At 38.1% G+C, this 18440-nt stretch overlaps 1 protein-coding gene across 2 annotated transcripts in view; it reads left to right on the top strand.

The window, feature by feature from the left end:
• kif18a (kinesin family member 18A) overlaps positions 1-18440 on the top strand; it is a 72673-nt gene that overhangs the window by 29658 nt on the left and 24575 nt on the right. For both annotated transcript variants that reach the window (XM_035416506.1, XM_035416507.1), the window contains exons 7-9: positions 14273-14449; positions 14604-14678; positions 16267-16379. In XM_035416506.1, coding sequence (XP_035272397.1) covers positions 14273-14449; positions 14604-14678; positions 16267-16379 — 365 coding nt within the window. The remainder of the gene's footprint in view (positions 1-14272; positions 14450-14603; positions 14679-16266; positions 16380-18440) is intronic.

Here is an 18440-nt window from a genome sequence, read left to right on the forward strand (position 1 = left end):
AAATGCCATCATGGCCATTTTGTAAATGATATCTTTAACACTGTTAACATCAGTCTTAATTCTTTGTAATGCGGACATTTATATGGTTGTCACTACTCTGAAGTGTATGAATTAGGCTCTCCGAGAGAAAGTTTGAATTTTACGCAATCCAGTGGTGGCCAGTGGTGAGGGGAGCGTATCTATGTTCCCAGGGTCTACTGCACCTGATGAAACGTTGTGAACAATTTTTCATAATTTCTTGAAAAATATTCTTATTATTGAGGACTTCTGAGCATAGCTAAGCCATTTGTTTGCTGATAGACCTAGCTGACATCGTTTTCTGGAGTAAGGCAGAAAATCATTGATTTACTGTCTCTGTCTCTATCTACTGGACACAGATAAGATTTCATGTAGAGCTGTGGAACATAGGACCCTGGGAACATAGGACCCTTTGTCATGTTTCCATTATCTGCCATATAAATCTGGGGAACATAGGACCCTGGGAACATAGGAATGACCCCGTGGTGAGGACATGTTGTTTGAGATACAGTAGACATATACAGAGCTGTAGCAATTGTCAAAGGTCTGTGCTGATAGCCCTTGATGGAGAGCAGGCTGATGTTAGCATTAGGGCTGATCAATTTAATTTCCTGTCTTTTGAGGATTTTTGCAAATGTAAACATTTCACTTACAACATAGTTTTTTGTGATTAATTGTAGTTTCTACTAATTAATGAAGAAAGAGACTGGTCGTTCCCCAATCATTGTCCATGCCTTGCATCCCGCTAGAATTTAACACCTGCTGGGAAAATGACCAAAAACATTGCCTTGCCTCTGTAATTAGGGCGTTAAATATTTGAATTTGTTTTTGTACATGTTTATTTTAGTGTCTGAAGTGTATGTCTCACTTGCATGAAGTGGTGACTACATAAGCAAAATACTTTTTGGAGCGACTGGCTTGCCTTCGTAGAGGTGTCATTTTTGAGATGCGATGTGGGAAATAGGAAAGGAACGAGAAAAACCATTAGCAAGCATAAGGCAAATGGATTTTAGAGAATGAGATCAACTTAAGTGGCAGTCATTTTGAGTGTATAGCTGAACAAATAATTGGCTTAATAGAATAAAAGTCTAAATGTGAAAGCACTCCATTTCTCACAGAGGGGTCTCTATGAAGACCATGTAAAAATACACAACACTGCTGAAGATACAATGTTGTTGCCATGTAAATGTAAGGCCATGTGGACCCTCCATGTGGGTGTGGGAAATGTATCCTATGGAAATGGAAAATGCTGTGCACTTATGCCATTGGCCAGAATTTACTTCCTGGCACAGTCCGGATTAGTTACCACCCCAGGGGAAAAATCCATGTACCAGCTTTTAACAGGATGAGCCTCCCAGCAGCTCCCTGACTTTTATTTTTTTGTTTGTTTGTTTTTTAAACAGATATTATTAAACCATTTACAGTAAAATGGGATCTTTTAAATAACCTTTGTCAAATTGTAAAAAACCTTTGTCAATCATACTGTAAAATGACGATCATTCTGTTCACAGTAGTGGTTCTCAAACTCAGTCCTGGGGACCCCTGTGTATGCTGGTTTTTATTCCAAACCATAATTGCAATCCCAGAATTTTAACAGGGTGTTCATTTTTTAAGATCATGTTTCAGTGTAAAAATTGCCTTTGCAAGGGCATAAAAAGATCAGGTGTGCCACCCCAGTCATGTTTTCCTTAGAAAATCCCTCAGGTTTGTTAAACCAGAATGAAGCTTGTTTGTGTAAACTGGAATAAGTCCAATTAATTAATGGAGCTATTTTGAGGGTCTCTACTTTTAATGTGGAGGTGGTACTTCCTGTAGTATTTGGGTGTATGCGTCACACAAAATTAAATTTGGAGATTATTTTTTTCTGAATAGAGCTGAGGGATTAGACGGGCAGCACGCCGTGGGTTCCCCAAAGGCTGTAATGCATATTGGGTGTTTGACCTGTCAGATGATTTAGTTTATGCTTTAACAGGGCGGTCTGTTTGTAACAATAGTCTCCATTCCTGAGGATTTTATTCTTGTGTTGTGAGTGTTGCATATTGTGCATTCCAGTGAAATGTAAGATTGAATTTGTGTACAGAGAATGTATTCATCAATTAGGGGCATCTTTTATCGGCATAATATCAGTTTCCAGTATTTTACAAAGTTATTCATTAAAGCTGTTGCCCTCTAAAGTAAAAGCATCTTGCTTACTTCCATTTTATTTTTCAAGGAATTTAGAACAAAGTATTGCATCTGAACTTTTCTAAATGTATATACAAACTGCTGACAGTTTACTAGGGGTGGAGAGAGATGCCACTATTTGTATTTGTTCTCCAAACAAAATTACTTGCATTTGTATTCAGATAGAACCGGAAGTGGGCGTGGTGTAAACCTGAACTGAACCAGAAGTGGTGGAGTTTAACGTGAAGCTGTATAAAATGTCAACAATCTCTGAATTTTGCCATTCAAGTCATAGATTTATAATGACATCAATAATAATCCAGTTTATCTTAATTTGCAGCCATGTTTAACAAGTAATGACCTATATGTAACAAAGCCATAACAGGCTTTCATAAGACTCAGGTACACAAACAGTGAAATCAAGTTTCAAACATGGGCAAAATGTTTTTTATAAATTAAAACTGTTTCCTTACTCTGTACTTAATAGTACGAACAGAATGAACCCCACCAGCACCTCTACCTGAGGAACACTGAAGTCAAAATATGAACTGAAAAAATGTTTTTATAATTCCAAAAATAGTTTTTCATATTCATTGTGAATTGCTGTATGCTATGAACTAATGCAATTAATAATAAAAAAACTTAGAATGTGTAAGGCTGACGTTTTTTTTTTTTGTTTACTAATACTTTTTCTGCTGTGTTGAAGTCCCACTTTATCTGTATGTTTGATTTGCATAAGCTTGGATAAATTAAAAGAAAAAATCAAAAGCTTCCCTGGATGGAATAGGCTACATCTTCAGTTATTATGCTCTTACTCAAACTTGTATTTTGTGAAGACAGGCTCTAACACATGAGTTGGGAGCAGTCTAGAGTGATGGGGAACCACCACATCCCCTGCAATACTGAAAAGTTGCTTGGAGGAAACTTGCGTTTGGGGATTCAGGTCAGATAATTTAGTGCTACATGAGCCAGTGCTGGGTGTGTCATTGGCCAACAACCTGCGTCTGTAGTTTTAACGTTAGAAAGGCCACGCTTTTGGCATCGCTCTGACCTATCTAGTGTTAAGGGAAACTCTCACTGAATGTCTCTCTGCAGGACGCTGCACTTTTCATTCAGTAGTATAGAGCTTCCCAATTTTATTGTACGATAGAGCATTCATTTTCTATACATCACAAAACTGGGCATTTTCATATGTACTGATTATTCTTTGCTTGCCGAAGGGACAAACATCTGTTCTTCTCCAAAGTTGTTGTTGTTAATATTGTTATTATTATCATTAATATTACATTTTTTCAGGGATATCTCTTCCCATAGTTTGTAAGCTAGACATACAAAATTTCTCTAGTCTAATCGTTAACTCCATAAACTCCATACACATTTTGGGCTAAAGTTTCTTTCGTGTGTGCGTGTGTGCATTTTCCCAACCGGTATGCCGCAGCACTCAAGCGAGGTCAGATTTGTAGTGTGAAAAATCCTTTTAATCTCTTATGGCCCCAATTAGATGCCGGGAACTAAAAATAGCATTCTCTTAAATTATTTCTTTTATCGGTCACTGATTCAAGGTGCAGTGCTGTAACACCTACACCGTTATAAAGCTGACTCTTGGCACTTTCATGCAAAGCTACCCTGTCTCGATCGGTCAAACCACTAGAGATAACATAAGAAATAACAAAGCAGTCCCCTTCCCCAAAGGAAGGCCGACATTGACACCCCAGGTTGATGGTTATGGTATTTTATAATCCAATAACTGTCCACAACAAGTCAAACAACTGCTAAAACTATGATGATGGTATTGATATTGCTAAAATTCTCCTCTGATTCCAAATAAATCAATCTGGTCTTTGTATACTGGCTAGCAAAATTCATTATTCATTATGTGCTGAGCTGAAAGAATTTTCAGGAGCATTTGAAAACAAGCATTTCTGTACATAAATAGAATTTCAAGCGTGAATAGTGCTTTTTATTTATTTTTAAAAAAAGATAAACTTCTTACCATACAAACAGCAAAAAAAGATCTCAATTTATCATTCCTGTGCAGAGTAAATTACCTAAAAGCATGCTACTACCTGAAAAAATTTTGGCTTTTAAAAAATAAAATGGACACGTTTTTATTGACATTAGCTTAACATTTGCAGGCTGCGCATATGGTTTTTTTGAACTCTGGAAAAATAAAGCTGCTAGTTAGAACCAAAAAGGGCGCTTAAGGGCAATGCCATAGAATAATCATTTTTGGTTCTCTTGAAGAACCATTTATGGGAGCGTTCTTCAAAGAACCATTTTTCAGATGGTTCCCTATAGAACCATTTAAGGACACACAAAGTACCATTCACAAGTGGTTCTATGAAGAACTGTGAAACAAAACAAAAGGTTCTTGGAAGAACTCTTTTTTGAAAAGTTTTTTGCAAAACTGGAACAGGTTCTGCAAGGAGCCAAATTCATATAGTTCTTCAAATGTTTCTTCAACTGTCCTGCCTTATAATGCCCAAGTGACAAGTGAGATAAGTTATATATAACATTTGAGACTTCAAAGTCGACAAAACATGCTAATGCCAACCAACTACAAATATTAACATGCACTGATGGTTTCCAAGCACTCACTGCTGGTTGCTAATGACATTGAGCGATCGCTAGCTAGCTGGCTAGCTTCCTAGCTAGCTGGCTAGCTAGGAAGAGAAGCTTTTATAAAAGTCTAAGAGAAGTTCTTCCAGCTAGCTAGCTAGTGATCTGTCTTGCTGGCTATTTATGTATTTTTTTTGCTAGCTAGCCAGCGATCACACAAATGGTTCCTTCTTGAGTTTCTCAGTGACTAGTGCAATGCACATGCATGTAAAAACATAACTTGTTCATTTTCATTACTATCTAGAGAAGCAAAATTTAGTATTTATCAGGCATCTCAGTGCAAGAGTACTGAACTATCGTAATCTGTACTGATGAACTAGGATCATAACCTGTACTGACATACTCACATTTAAGGATTTATTTAAGTAGTTGCAGCACCATATAATAGTTTTGTTTGTTTAGCTAAAAACGGGGTGTTTCCTTCCAGTTGACCTTAAGTCAAGTTTAGTCTGACTTATCAGCCAGTGTTGTGCCTCAGTCTATTCACAATGATTTTCATCACAAAGATGGTTATAGTGAAAAGACCAAGGCCTGATATGAACTTGGGCTTTAGCACTAATTACACGATCCAAACGCATACAGATTTGTACAGTAGCTCTCTCTGAAGAAATGATAGCTGTGCAGGATTGACATCAGGAGGTCCACATATTAGATGTTAGATAGATGCCTAATTTTGAAAAAAAAATGTTTGGCAAATAAAGGTAAGGCAAACCTGACATGAATAAGGCATACCATGCTTATGAGCTAAAATAACTAGCTAGGTAGCGAATGGCAAAAATTGCCCCAGAGCCGGCACAAGCTAGCAAACTAGCTAGCCATATTCAAGAAAACATGAAGATATAGCGTTAACACGTTTACACTCAAAATACACTATATGGCCAAAAGTATGTGGACGCCTGACATACAACACCTCATCTAAAATTATGGGTTGGTCCACCCTTTTTTTCTGTACCAACCTTCACTTTTCTGAGAAGGCTTTAAACTAGATGTTGGAGCATTGCAGCAGGGACTAATCAGGTCAGGCACTGATTAGGTCTAATCTTAGGCGATTATGACCACAGACTCTCAGCCCTTTAAAACATTCATTTCTGTACCTTCTGACCCCATTTCAACAGACAGAATTCACAAACAACTTCACATGTCTGCACAATAAAGCTTGTTTTCTCATTCTTCCTCTTCTTTTTACATTACATTATCACAAATGCTCCAGGCCCAGAAATAATACGTCTTCCCATTGGACATTGATGATACACCAGCAAATCAAAATATCACATACGCACGCAAAATGGACATATATATTTTTAACCAAAAAAATTTGCGGCCGCTGCAAGTATTTCATTGGTGACACGCTGGTAACACACCTGCCTATGGGACCTTCGTGGCGTAGGATCGAATCCCGCCTAAAGCTCAGGCAAATCTCTAATTCATTACTCATGTTTATTTGTTAACTAATAATTGTAACTGTATAATCTTGTGGGAACTAATTTATATTCCAGAAATCCATTCTATATTATTTCACATGTAAATTACGGATGAGTATTGTTCGTCTCCCAGTGAGCACAAGACCGCATACAGACAGTATCTAAAAGACTGAAGGGATGGATGGAATTCTTTCACCGAACGTGGAGGCTGTATTATGACATACCACCAAGATGTTTGGTTAACCGGCTATATTTGCTTGTAATGTGAAAGTTTTCTATCCGGCTAGGATACAGCTAGGCCATATGGAAGTAAAACTTGAGTTGAATTTATGTTGAATTAAGCTTTTATGTCAAAATATGCAACCTAGATAGATTTCAACTCCTTTAGACATCTAGGCCTACATTCCATCTATATTCGGGCTTGTACTCACTGGGCTACCTACTCTAAAATCACAAGCAAATAAAGGTATTAAAGATTGCAGATCTGAGGGAATAACTGTACCTGAATTAGCAAGTTAGCTAATGTTAGCAACAGCAATGTCAAATAATAGCTAATACTATTCACGATATGTCTTCTGTTAACCAAGCTAGCCTACTTGAAAAATTGCTGGCTAGTCATAAAGGGAAGCATCATATAGTAAAGATATTTAATTTTAACAGATGCCGATATTTTTTTGCAGTCTCCATTGTTGTACAAATTATTTGGTTCTACTGTGCAAGTACTGTGAGTATACTGTAAACTTGCACCTATGCATAGCTATGTTTGCCACACTTCATGTAGGCACAGTTGTATCTGTCATTAACTGGTGTCTATCCGATTCGCCACTATAAAATAATTAAATCGTGGCATATCTTCCTTCCAGGTGGAGGGTTTGACCTCATTTGTTAAATTAACGATAAATCGTTTGGATGGAAAGGTAGCCAGATATAACATGGGGAAAATAATGCTAGTAATGCTACCTAGCATTACTAGATTCCCCATCTTTTATAGTTTACCCATCTTTTTTTGCCAAGCCATTACTTGTAATATCCATATAATGCAAGCAGCTTATAGATTCAGGCTAGCTACTGTGTTACTAGTTACCCAGTCTTTTATGCAGACAGTGTCTGAATTTCAAGTTCTTACAAGCCATTGCTTATAATACCTATGGTGTGAGCAGCTTATTGATTCAGTGATTGGCCTTGTGTAAACTTTATTGTGAAATTTAATCCATAAATTTGATCATCCTGTCGTAGGCAGTAGGTCATCATCTCCTGAATTGACATAGGTGTGACAGCTGTCACATTTCAGTGCAAATTTATTCAGATTTCTGTACCATGATTGGATAGGTGTTTTCATGTTGATACATTTTTTTGCATATTAACACGCATTAACATGTTAACGTGTAACACAGCATGGAGCCTTTGGCGTTCCATAGCCAACTACAGTAGAAACTACCATGATGCCAGGACCATATTCAGGTAAATGTTTAGCAGGCTAGCTAACATGAGCAAACTAACAGTTACACTCAGATACATTACATTTTGTAACTAGAAAGGAAAGTTTGAGGTGGCTTGAAAAAGCCGAGCATGGTAGCTGTACAAGCTAGTAGAAATAACTCAAATGAGTTTGAGTAAGAAGACTAGCTGTTGGCAATAGTGCACACTGGCCTTCCTGCAGCTATTTCTAATGATTGTACTAGCAGTATAGTAATTGTAATTATTACACTAGTAGTAGGTGTTTTGGTAATTTAGTTAATTTCCCACTAAGTTAGTTTTCAGTTGGCAGAAAATAAATATTAGTTTATTAGTTACTTACCTTTCAGAGTCTGTTAGAAGTTTTTCAGGAGAAACAATCTGTTTCTGTGGCAGTTGCAGGGGCCGATTGTGATGTCAGCTGCCAATGCAGTTCCATCACTGCTTTCTACTCCTCAGTTCATCAGTGTTCATGGGAAATTTTTATGCCTCCGCGATGGCACAGCCGTGGCTGAAGGCATTATGTTTTTGGGTTGTCCGTCCGTCCGTCCGTCCCATTCTCGTGAACGCGATATTTCAGGAACGCCTTGAGGGAATTTCTTCAAATTTGGCGCAAACGTCCACTTGGACTCAAGGATGAACTGATTAGATTTTGGTCAAAGGTCAAGGTTACTGTGATCTCACGTCCGTCCCATTCTCTCGTGGATGTGATATCTCAGGAACGCCTTGAGAGAATTTCTTCAAATTTGGCACAAACGTCCACTTGGACTCACCAGATTTTGGTGGTCAAAGGTCAAGGTCACTGTGACCTCACAAAACACATTTTTGGCCATAATTCAAATACACTCGTCCTCCTCTCCACCACTGCCTCCACACTGTCCAGTTCCAACCTGATCACCTAGCTGGCCTTCCTTAAAAGCTTGTTGAGACTGCTGACCTCCAAGCCTTGATACTACCACCCCAGCACATCACCGCAAAAAACAGAGCACTGACTACTGGTTGGCGGAGGCATACAACCACAAGGCGCTATTTCTAGTTTTCTATGAAATTGTAAAAATCTGAAAAAATGTTTTGAAAAGCTGTTGGGGCTTAGCGTACAAAAAATTCATGTGAAATATGATTAAGAAGGAATAATATGGAGAACATATTTAAAACTTTTGGTATCAGATGAATCAATCCATATAAATTATTTTCTGCTGATGTTCAATCAAACGAATCTACCTGGTCAGGATATCGTACTCTTTGCTCAAGCAGTCAGACGATTCTGATAAGCAGTGCAACCCCTCGGTTTGTGCGATAGTAGTTTGTGATTAAAGTGAAAATCCATATAGAAGGCAGCACATCAGAAAACCTGTGACAGAAAGAGAGTAGACTTGCTAGCTCGACAGATGTTTTATCTTAGGATTGGACTGAACTATGAGTGGGAATAACTGCACCTGACAGCAAGGTGAAAAACTTTACAGTGTAAAGTCAGTAGTTCATCCTGAAGGGTAGGGCAGTTTATCAGACCGTCAGTGTTTGGTGTGATTCTAATTTCTCTTGTTTTTTCCCCCCCCAACTGGCAGTATATAGTGGTTTTAAATAATAAAATGTATACGTTTGATACGCTGAGTGAATGGTAAGACAGCAGGAGGTCATGTAGAAATACTGTGGTTCCAATGAAAGAATTCCTGGCTGTAGACAAGGGTGGCGGTATATCAAGGGGCAGCATAACACTGTATAGTGATAGTGTGCTTTCACACAGTGTGATGCAAAACTGTGAATATTTCTGCTTTTTAATCTGTCATTGGATTTATAGGATTCTTTCATGCAGTGTTCTGTTTCTGAATGGGCCAGTGAAACATGGCATCAGTGCATCTTTTTGTTTTTAAAAGGGATTCCTCTGTGGGACTGTACCCACAACATCATCTGCTTTGAAGAAGTGGTCACGTCCACTATAAAATTATTCCAAAGACTGAGTATTTATAAGCATGTGAACATAAATTTGAGTATGTAATTGTTAGAAAAACTGATCTGTAACTTGCCATTGTGATTGGCAGATTTTCTTCCCTCTCCCCACACCCCCTACTTAATTTTTTTTTTGCCTTGTTACATTGCCAAAAAAACATCCATGTACCTCCGATCCAAGGTCCCCTTTATCCGGTGGGTTGTACTACGCAAATTGTCTGGAGAGAGTCCGCATTGATCAGCGTTACCACCTCTGCTCTTTGCAACGAGCGCCATGGGATATTTTGCAACCCCGGGGAGTCGGCACTTCGGTGTACCGTCTCAGGCCCTATTAAGCGCACATTCCATCATTTCCTCTTTGAGTCTGGTGTAAACTGGGGTGCTCAGCCCACCCCTTAACCACTGCAAGTGACGCATTAAGAGGACACCAAAATAGTCTTCCTCTGATATTTTGTTTAGTTGTTTCTTTTCTGCAACGCTATTAACTTAATTTGCCCATTCATCTGCAATTTTGTTCTCGGCAAATGGCAGCCATGCGATGAATTGAGTGCTTTCTGCTCCTCGGCTGAGTCCGGCAGTGTACATGGATATTATTTCATGCCAGTCGCATACATTAACCTGTCACTGGGTTGTCTCGGCTTACAGCTGTCCCAAGGGAGGCCACAAACAGGCCACTCACATTTAGTAAATGCTGTCTGAAGGTGCCATCTCTGTGCAGTAATGTGATCCCTGCCACACTAGTGCAGGGAATGATAGCTGTTGGCCTCTGTACCTGTCTCTTGTTATCAATGCGGTGTGTTTTCAAGGCTTTCCAATACCATCAGTTCTTTGCAGTACTCAATATGATTTTACACATCTTATGAGAACTCTCTCTCTCTTCTGTTATTCAGGTTATTCTACTGCCTTTCTCTCTTCTTTCTTGGCTGGCAATTAAAATTACTTAACAAACTGAATTCTGCCAATAAAATCAGTTTTCTTAAGTGTGAACACCTCTATGGAGCCTCTGCCCTCTACAATGTCATCAGTTCCTGTGCTTTTAAAGGATTTTTAAAATTTATTTCAGAGATGCATTGTTTCATAGTGAGAGAACAGCTGGGTTGCTCTTGGCCTTCTGTAGTAAAGAATAACTTCATTTGAGCAAATTCCACTAAAATCCTCCAATGCAGACTTTGTGGCATTGCACCATAGTTTAGCAGCTGTATTTTCTTCACAAATGTATCTGTTATTTTGGGTTTGCCATTTGGATGCACGCAATAAGTGGGGCCAACGCTGTTTAATTTCTCTATACAGAGAAGACCTAAACAGAACTGTGCACATCCATGCATTTGGAACCGGTAGATTAGAATGTTGCAGTGGATATTTATTACGCGAGGTGTTAACGTTTACGGGGAGTCCTCTCGGCAGCAGTGGTTTCTACATTTCACGGTAGACACTGGACAGGCACTAGGTAGACAGGCACTGCATTGCTCTTTTTTATTCTTTTTTTGTGAATGGTTCCTTTGAAGTCATCATGGCCTTCAGTGGTGGTAGAGGTTGCTCACGTCTAATCCAAGCTGGCAAGTTTTAAAAACTACTTAGTCAAGCAAAGATTAGGTTACATGGGTCATTATGTTCTCATTGTCCTTTGATTCCAGCACAAAAGCTTTTCTAACATAGAGAGGGTAACACAGGGTTAAAGTAACCTCGCAAAGCAATCGTACAATAGTAAATTCAAATTGAAAAGACGTCGATGTTCGGAGTCCACTAAAACAAGTGTATTCTTTGTATTTGTGTGGACATTGGATTTAATTGATAGTACATTTGCTGGCCTGCCTATATTTTTCCATTTTCTTTTGGTTTTCAAATGTGGAATATACTAGGCATTAGTATATGGCTGCCACCTCACTCTCATATGTCAGCATCATAGACCACCAAAATGTGATGTCAATTGTGCACCCACATAAGGAATTCCGGATCCAGGGCCTTGCCAGACTAAAGGGAGAATATAAAGTGGTATACAATTATTGCCTCAAACTATTGGTCTGGTGCCAACACTGACTATTTTGTTTTAGGTCTTTGGATTTAATATGGATGTACTTGTTGAAGTAGTATGTAGCAGTTTTGCACCTAGTTTGTAGGAAAATATATTTATTTTACTAGATAACGCATTACTTAATTCACCATGCTGCTTTTGTGATGTCAAGATTACACACATTTATAGAACTAAAAGATTGAAAAACAGGAACCAAAAAGCCATATCCAGAGGCAAAAATAATTGAACCAGAAGTTATCTGGAACCACTAAAATGATGGAAACACTTTGGTGGTTTATTGCTGGTCATGTGATCCATTGTCTGCTCCACATCATTAAAAAAATGAAAAGCCATCTCATTAGTTTCTGTGAACCGTGTTGTTCTAAAGTTCTGCGCTGAAAAGTCAGAATTTTGTGAAAATCAGATGCCAATACACATTGGATTAAAGTTTCTCAAGGTAACTCTCAAAACACAGGTAGATCCGTCATTCTAAAAGACTTATATTCTAAATAAAAAAATTAAAAGGCAGCTGATTGAGAATTCACCCAAAGTAAATTATTACTACTATATTTAATCAGTGAATATATATTCTGTAGTTTCTATTATCAACAGATTCTGGATGAGACAGAGCTATAGCTAGCAAGTTGTACGTACAGGAAAATGCAGCAGTGATCAACAAGCTCAACAATGAGAATGACTGAACACAGCATCAGAAAGAATAGCGGATGGTGCATTAGTCAGTATTCATCCAAAAGGTAACTGTATTGCTTCTTTGTGGAGCACTTGATGACAAATGTAGCTTGTCTGAAAAGAAGTATATAATGAGCAGAACATTTTCAGGTCAGTCGTTATACTGATTGATATACTGGGGGCAATTTACAGGCCAGTTTTGCCGCGGCCCTTGAGTTTCCAACACCGACATGAGGTTAATGCTTATACTGCTATGGCAGGGAATTTATTCGCTGTTTATTTGTGATGTGGAGGATGATTATTTGGAAAGCAGTACCTTGGATAATGAAAGGGGGACTGACATTTTGTTTCCTCCTCAAAGTGATCTGCAAGCAAAAAGAATAAAATCTACAAAGGTACAGACATCTCATCATCTGAAGAGGTTCAACTTATTTATAAGAGGCTTTCATGGTGAAATCGCCAAACGGCTGACAAGGGACAAAGAAATCATGCTACTGTGTGTACCCACTGAACTCATTTCTTACTTTTTCCTGAGTTCAGACCAAGTGTATATTTAAACAAATGTCACTTTTCTTATTTTAGTATTGATGATTCACCATAAATTAGGCTAGAATTTTATTTTGCAACCGTTCTTTTCATTGTAGATTGTACTTGTTTCATTAAATTACTGAACACATTTCACTGAAATTTCTGGCACAAGAGATAATGATTTCATCCCTAAGGCTAGGCACGTATTAAGGTTTGCACCCACTTACGAAACGGCAAAGTTGAAATTCAAATAGATAAGGACCATCAATGAACCTCAGGTGGACCAGCCATGCAGCCAGTTCACGGTTTTGTGCAGACCATATCGTGGTCTGTAAACTATCAAACTTTAAATAGCTTTTATAAACCACTTGCCAGAATTAGAATTGCTGCCTGTGAACACTCAAAAACTAAGTAACATGCCAAGGCCTTGCTTGTTGAAAAGTAGTGAATATTGTACCCATTTTGTTATCCTTTCTTGATTTTCAGAAGACTTGACAAATAGTGAGTAAAATGACCTCATCTAGGCCCAGCAAATCCTAGCCCAGACAAATGAGTAAATATTGCACTAAGTAAAGTCACGTGTGTGTGATGGACAGGTATAAATGGGCACAATCTTAAATTAAATTAATATCCTATTTTTGTGTCATTTTTTGTGCAGAAAAACATGTTTATGTATATTTACCTAAAAAATATCTTTGTTAAAGGGGAAAATTGACCCTGCTTAATTAAATCCCTGTGTTTTTACTGTTTCTTGTAATTGTAATCTAACTACATAACCCATAGATTCACATTTATATGTTATAAAATGCTATGTTTATCCTCCTAGTTTGGCACTGCAATACAATTTCCATCAAGCAATTCACCAGCATCTCATATAGGCAATGTAAGATGCTGGTGAATTTTGAGTGCAATTTTCCATGGAAGTTCCTTTTAATCTCTGATTGTTGTACAAAAATTCAATTTTTTATTTCACTGACATTCAGCAGGGTAATGGACATTTTCAGAAATGTTTCAATATGGCCGTTAAAATTATTCTGTAAGGTTTCTCACATGGTTTAAAGTATCATCTGGTTGTTAGCCTCACTTACCAGGCTCATGTTCTTATCATACTATACGCATGACTAGCTTCACAGTCATGAGGTACCTACTGGTAGGTTGTGGTTTGTTAATAAACAAAATGACTTTTTCTACTTTGACCAAATTGTAATCTCATGCAGATGGGGTTTCAGTTCAAGGTGGAGATTCAAGTCAACTCCATTGCCATTGACTTGACTTGGTGGCAAAAACTTGTGGTTTCAGGACACAGTATCAAACTGTCTGCCCTTTCCAAATGCTCTAGAGGGAGACGATCTGGGATCAAGACTGTGTTTGTTAGCAAGGGCTTCTAATTGCCTTTTTATTTTTCTTTTCTTTTTTACAGAGCAAAAAAGCCCATATACCATATAGGGACAGCAAGCTTACTCGGCTCTTGAAAGATTCCTTGGGAGGAAACTGCCGGACCATCATGATTGCCAACGTTAGCCCATCATCCCTGTCTTATGACGATACCTACAATACTCTAAAATATGCAAACAGGGCCAAAGAGATCAAGTCTTCCGTAAGCTCAGCTTTTTAAACAAAATGATAATGTTTGTTTGTTTTAAACATTTGTGTTTATTTCCTGTCTGTTGCATTTCCTTCATGTGTGTTTAAGTAACCATAGAAAATTCAAGTTCAGGTTCAATTTAACATTAATTTTTTGTTTTCTCCAGCTGAAGAGCAACGTAGTCAGTCTTGACAGTCACATCAGCCAGTATGCGGTGATATGTGAGAAGCAGCGTGCAGAGGTAACGTTTCAAAACGTCAATATACATTTTTCAGTACATGGGAAAACATGGGACTACCACAATGTTGTCTATGACATGTAGTCTTAATTTCATTTTTTATATTCTATGCACTCTTCAGACAATAGGCGGTGGTGGTTGCAATGATGATGCAATGCAAGTTTCATATTCAGGGGTCTGGTTTTTTTTCTGAGTTTATTGGAATTTAGGGAACACTCAAAAATTAATTTCTTGTTTATACATTTATTTGTTCACAACAGGAAGTGAACAGATGAGACAGTAACCATTAAATTTGCCACATGAAATGAGAAATTCAAACATAATGGCGAGTACTTCCTTTTCCAATGAAATAGGCAATTTTGAATTTGATCATTAATTCCCAACAGGCCTCTTCATTACGACATTCAAGTTCCTGTTGACATAAGATTTGCAGAGTCCAGGAGTGATTTGATTGCGTTTTCTTACTGTTGGCACATTCACTACCCATGGGATGGTGATTTTATATTTGTTAACATAATTTTGCTTGTTGGCAAGATCAAAGCTTTGCAAGTAAGGCTTTCACCTGCTTTGTAAAATGCTCTGTGTCAAAGGGAAAATCAGCCCTCTGCCACTGATTTGAATTGAAGTTTTAGTGTTAGATTTGTAACTCCATCAGTTGTTTCAAGAAGTTGCATAGTCCTCTCTAAATATTGCTCTATTATTTTTAGTCTTATCTGGCTGAGGATCCCAATGGTTTGCTGACAATGAAGCAGTCATAACTTATGGTCAGACTGCAGAGTTAAATGTTCACTTCATTTGTTGCTCAGTTTTCACACTGACTGTTTATTTTCATTTTTCAAAGCGACCCAACAGTACTGCCAATACACAACTACAACCGTGTTAGCATTGAGTTGTGACTGCTGTACCAATCTTGTCTTTGGGGTAGGGGTAGGGCGTTCCCCACCCAAAAGGCATGTCGCACGTACTGAGCAGTTCTGATTTGACACACACAAGGCCCATGCAAGCTGCATGGCTATGTATCCAATTTATTTCAACATAAAAATCGGAACTGAAAAGATGCAACTCCATGTGTTTTTTGCTGTTCTAAAAACATCGGAACTGTGTCACCTGCATGTGGGAAAACAGGAACATTGGGCTGGTTTTACCTGCATCTGACGGTAGCCATGTTGTTACAATTCAGTTTTACACCAGTCTCCATTCATATGACAACGTCTTGTGTGTCTAGCCAATCTATGACTGTGCTTAAATAAATGCATGTGGCCCTGAATAAAATATCTTCCTGATCCCTTAATATAACTAAAGCAGATTAACATGCAGTCCCCTAAATTACTTCATCTTTTGCATAGTGCATTTTGGGCTGGTCTTGCCGACAGCTGTAGAGTCCAGTTTATTCCTGCTTCGGGAAGCTCTCCAGTAAAACCAAGCGATACGCTTTTCCTCCCATTTATTTTTTTGCTTTTAAAATCTTGGAGTTAAATCACATATATCCTCAGAAGCTTTTGTTCAAATATTCTGTCTTGTAATACAATATCGTGCTTATCATGTTTCAAACCTATTGATGACATTATTATGATGATTTTTTTTTGTTCAGATAATGGCTCTGAAACAGAAGTTGAAAGAGTATGAGGATAGAAAGACTGCAGCCCCAGACAAGCACGCAGATCCTTTATCCGTTTCCACTAAGACGCAAGCTGACTTTGAGAGGTGAGTCATACAGCTCCCTGCCAGAATGGCAGAAGGGTGCTTTGTAATGTGGCCATTAAAATGCACATAACCCTAATTAACATACTGGTCAATGCAGTTTTATCACAATTATAATCATATAGATATTTCGTAGCTCATATTAAATGCAAAATAAACAATGATCTTGTCACCATCAGCCCTTTGAGACAATTCTGTTTAAATAACAAGACTCCAAGTCCAGTCTCCTTGTGCATAGTAGAAAAAAAATGACTGCAGGTGCTTTAATTATTAGTAAAGGCAATGTGTGATGCCTGCGTTAATGTTAATACATGTGCATTACTTTAGCTGAAGAATTGCTTAAAGGTGTTAGAGATTGACAGCGTCTGAGCCAGTCACGGCTGGAGATACTCACTGAGCCCCACATGCTGGATTGTCATGATGGATTGATTCAAAATCAATGAAAACACTGGAGAAAGGCAGCGTGAGAATGTTCTTTGGGAGTTTTTTACTCTTTTGCAACAGCTTGAAGTTTGGATAAAATGAATCCCATTCCCTTCACCTGAATAAATACGTCAGTGGTTAAAAGAGAGTCTCACAAAAGTGTATAAAAAATAACTAGCCACTACCTGGCTCTGTTGCTTGGTTTGCATGTGCAAAGCATGTAAATAAAATGCTTTTTGTCATGAAGGATATATTTGATACTGGAGTACGAAGCAATGTAGTAAATTGGCAGTTGACCCTTTTCTCATGTTGGGCCTCTTTTCAAGGATATCGCTTCAGCTGGCAAATGAAGTGGTAATGCAGATCAAATGCTTATCTGAATTATTTTTCTGATATTTTTATTGGTTTACTGCTAAACCATGTACTCTGTACTAACATTAAAAAAGACAAAAATGGCAACCTCAGCACAACTCATTTTTCCCAACCATTTAGGCCCCCATAAGAAACGGCCATTTATTTTTCAGTAAAATAATTCTCGCTGTACAATGTCAATGGGTGTTAGAAATTTGCAATGATGGAATATAGGAAAATGCAGAGCTACATATTAAAAACCATGTGGAGTCAGTTTTCTTGCTGACCTATAGTTGAGGCCAGAAGTTTACATACACCTAGGCTAAAGATATTCAAACTCAGTTTTTCACAGGAAATGTATGGTAACATTAAATGTGTGGAGTTGTGAAAATTGAGTTTGAATGTCTTTAGCCTAGGTGTATGTAAACTTTTGGCCTCAGCTGTACCCCTTTCAGCCCTGTGTCTTTGCTAAAAGGGCAATGAGGTCACATATCAGTTGGTTATGTGGCAGAATGCTCTCGGATGGCCCCCCATCACCATTCTAACCATATTGGAACAGAAAAGCTTTTGACTGTGTAGAAGGTATATGATGTGAAATTTGTGAGAATGCGAGATATGAAGGTTGTGATAAGGTTACATCAATGAAATGTGCACAGTTCCGCAGAACAGCAGTGGCCCAGCCCTCAAGGTCCTGTGGCCTAAACGCAACCCAGCACAATTGTGTCCTGTGGCTTTCATATTATATAGCACAAAACTGATAATAAAGGTGTGCTGGATTGAAAGGAATGTATTTTATGTAAACATTTGAATTGGTGTGCATCTTTCAGCTTCTGTCAAGTATGGCAGAATGAGCTGAAAAAAGGAATGACTTTCTTCTTCTCCTTTTTTATTTTTTTAAATAAGCTGGTCAATTTCATTCACTGGTCATTGCCAACTTATCCCCAACAGCATCCCCAAAAGCTTGCCATCATGTTCAGTGGTTGTGTGCCACTGTCTATATTTTGGATTCAAAATAGTCAAATAAAAATTGACATTTTAAAGATAAAAAAGGTAAAAGCTCAACTGTTCTGGCAGAAGTACAACTTTGTAGGGTTTGTTTCTCTCTGAATAGTCTTGGTGTTCATTTTGAATTGAATACTTGGAAGTGGGGCGGCATTGAAAGAACTCACTTCCACTTGAAAGAGGAGTCCATTCTTTTGCCCGTTCGCTTGCAGCATATTTGATCTCAGTCTCCTTTATTGAAAGAAAGCTCTTGTCAAACACGTGTTTATTTTATCAATATATTTGCAT

The sequence above is a fragment of the Anguilla anguilla genome, chromosome 5, assembly GCF_013347855.1.
Source record: "Anguilla anguilla isolate fAngAng1 chromosome 5, fAngAng1.pri, whole genome shotgun sequence".
Lineage (NCBI taxonomy): Eukaryota > Metazoa > Chordata > Actinopteri > Anguilliformes > Anguillidae > Anguilla > Anguilla anguilla.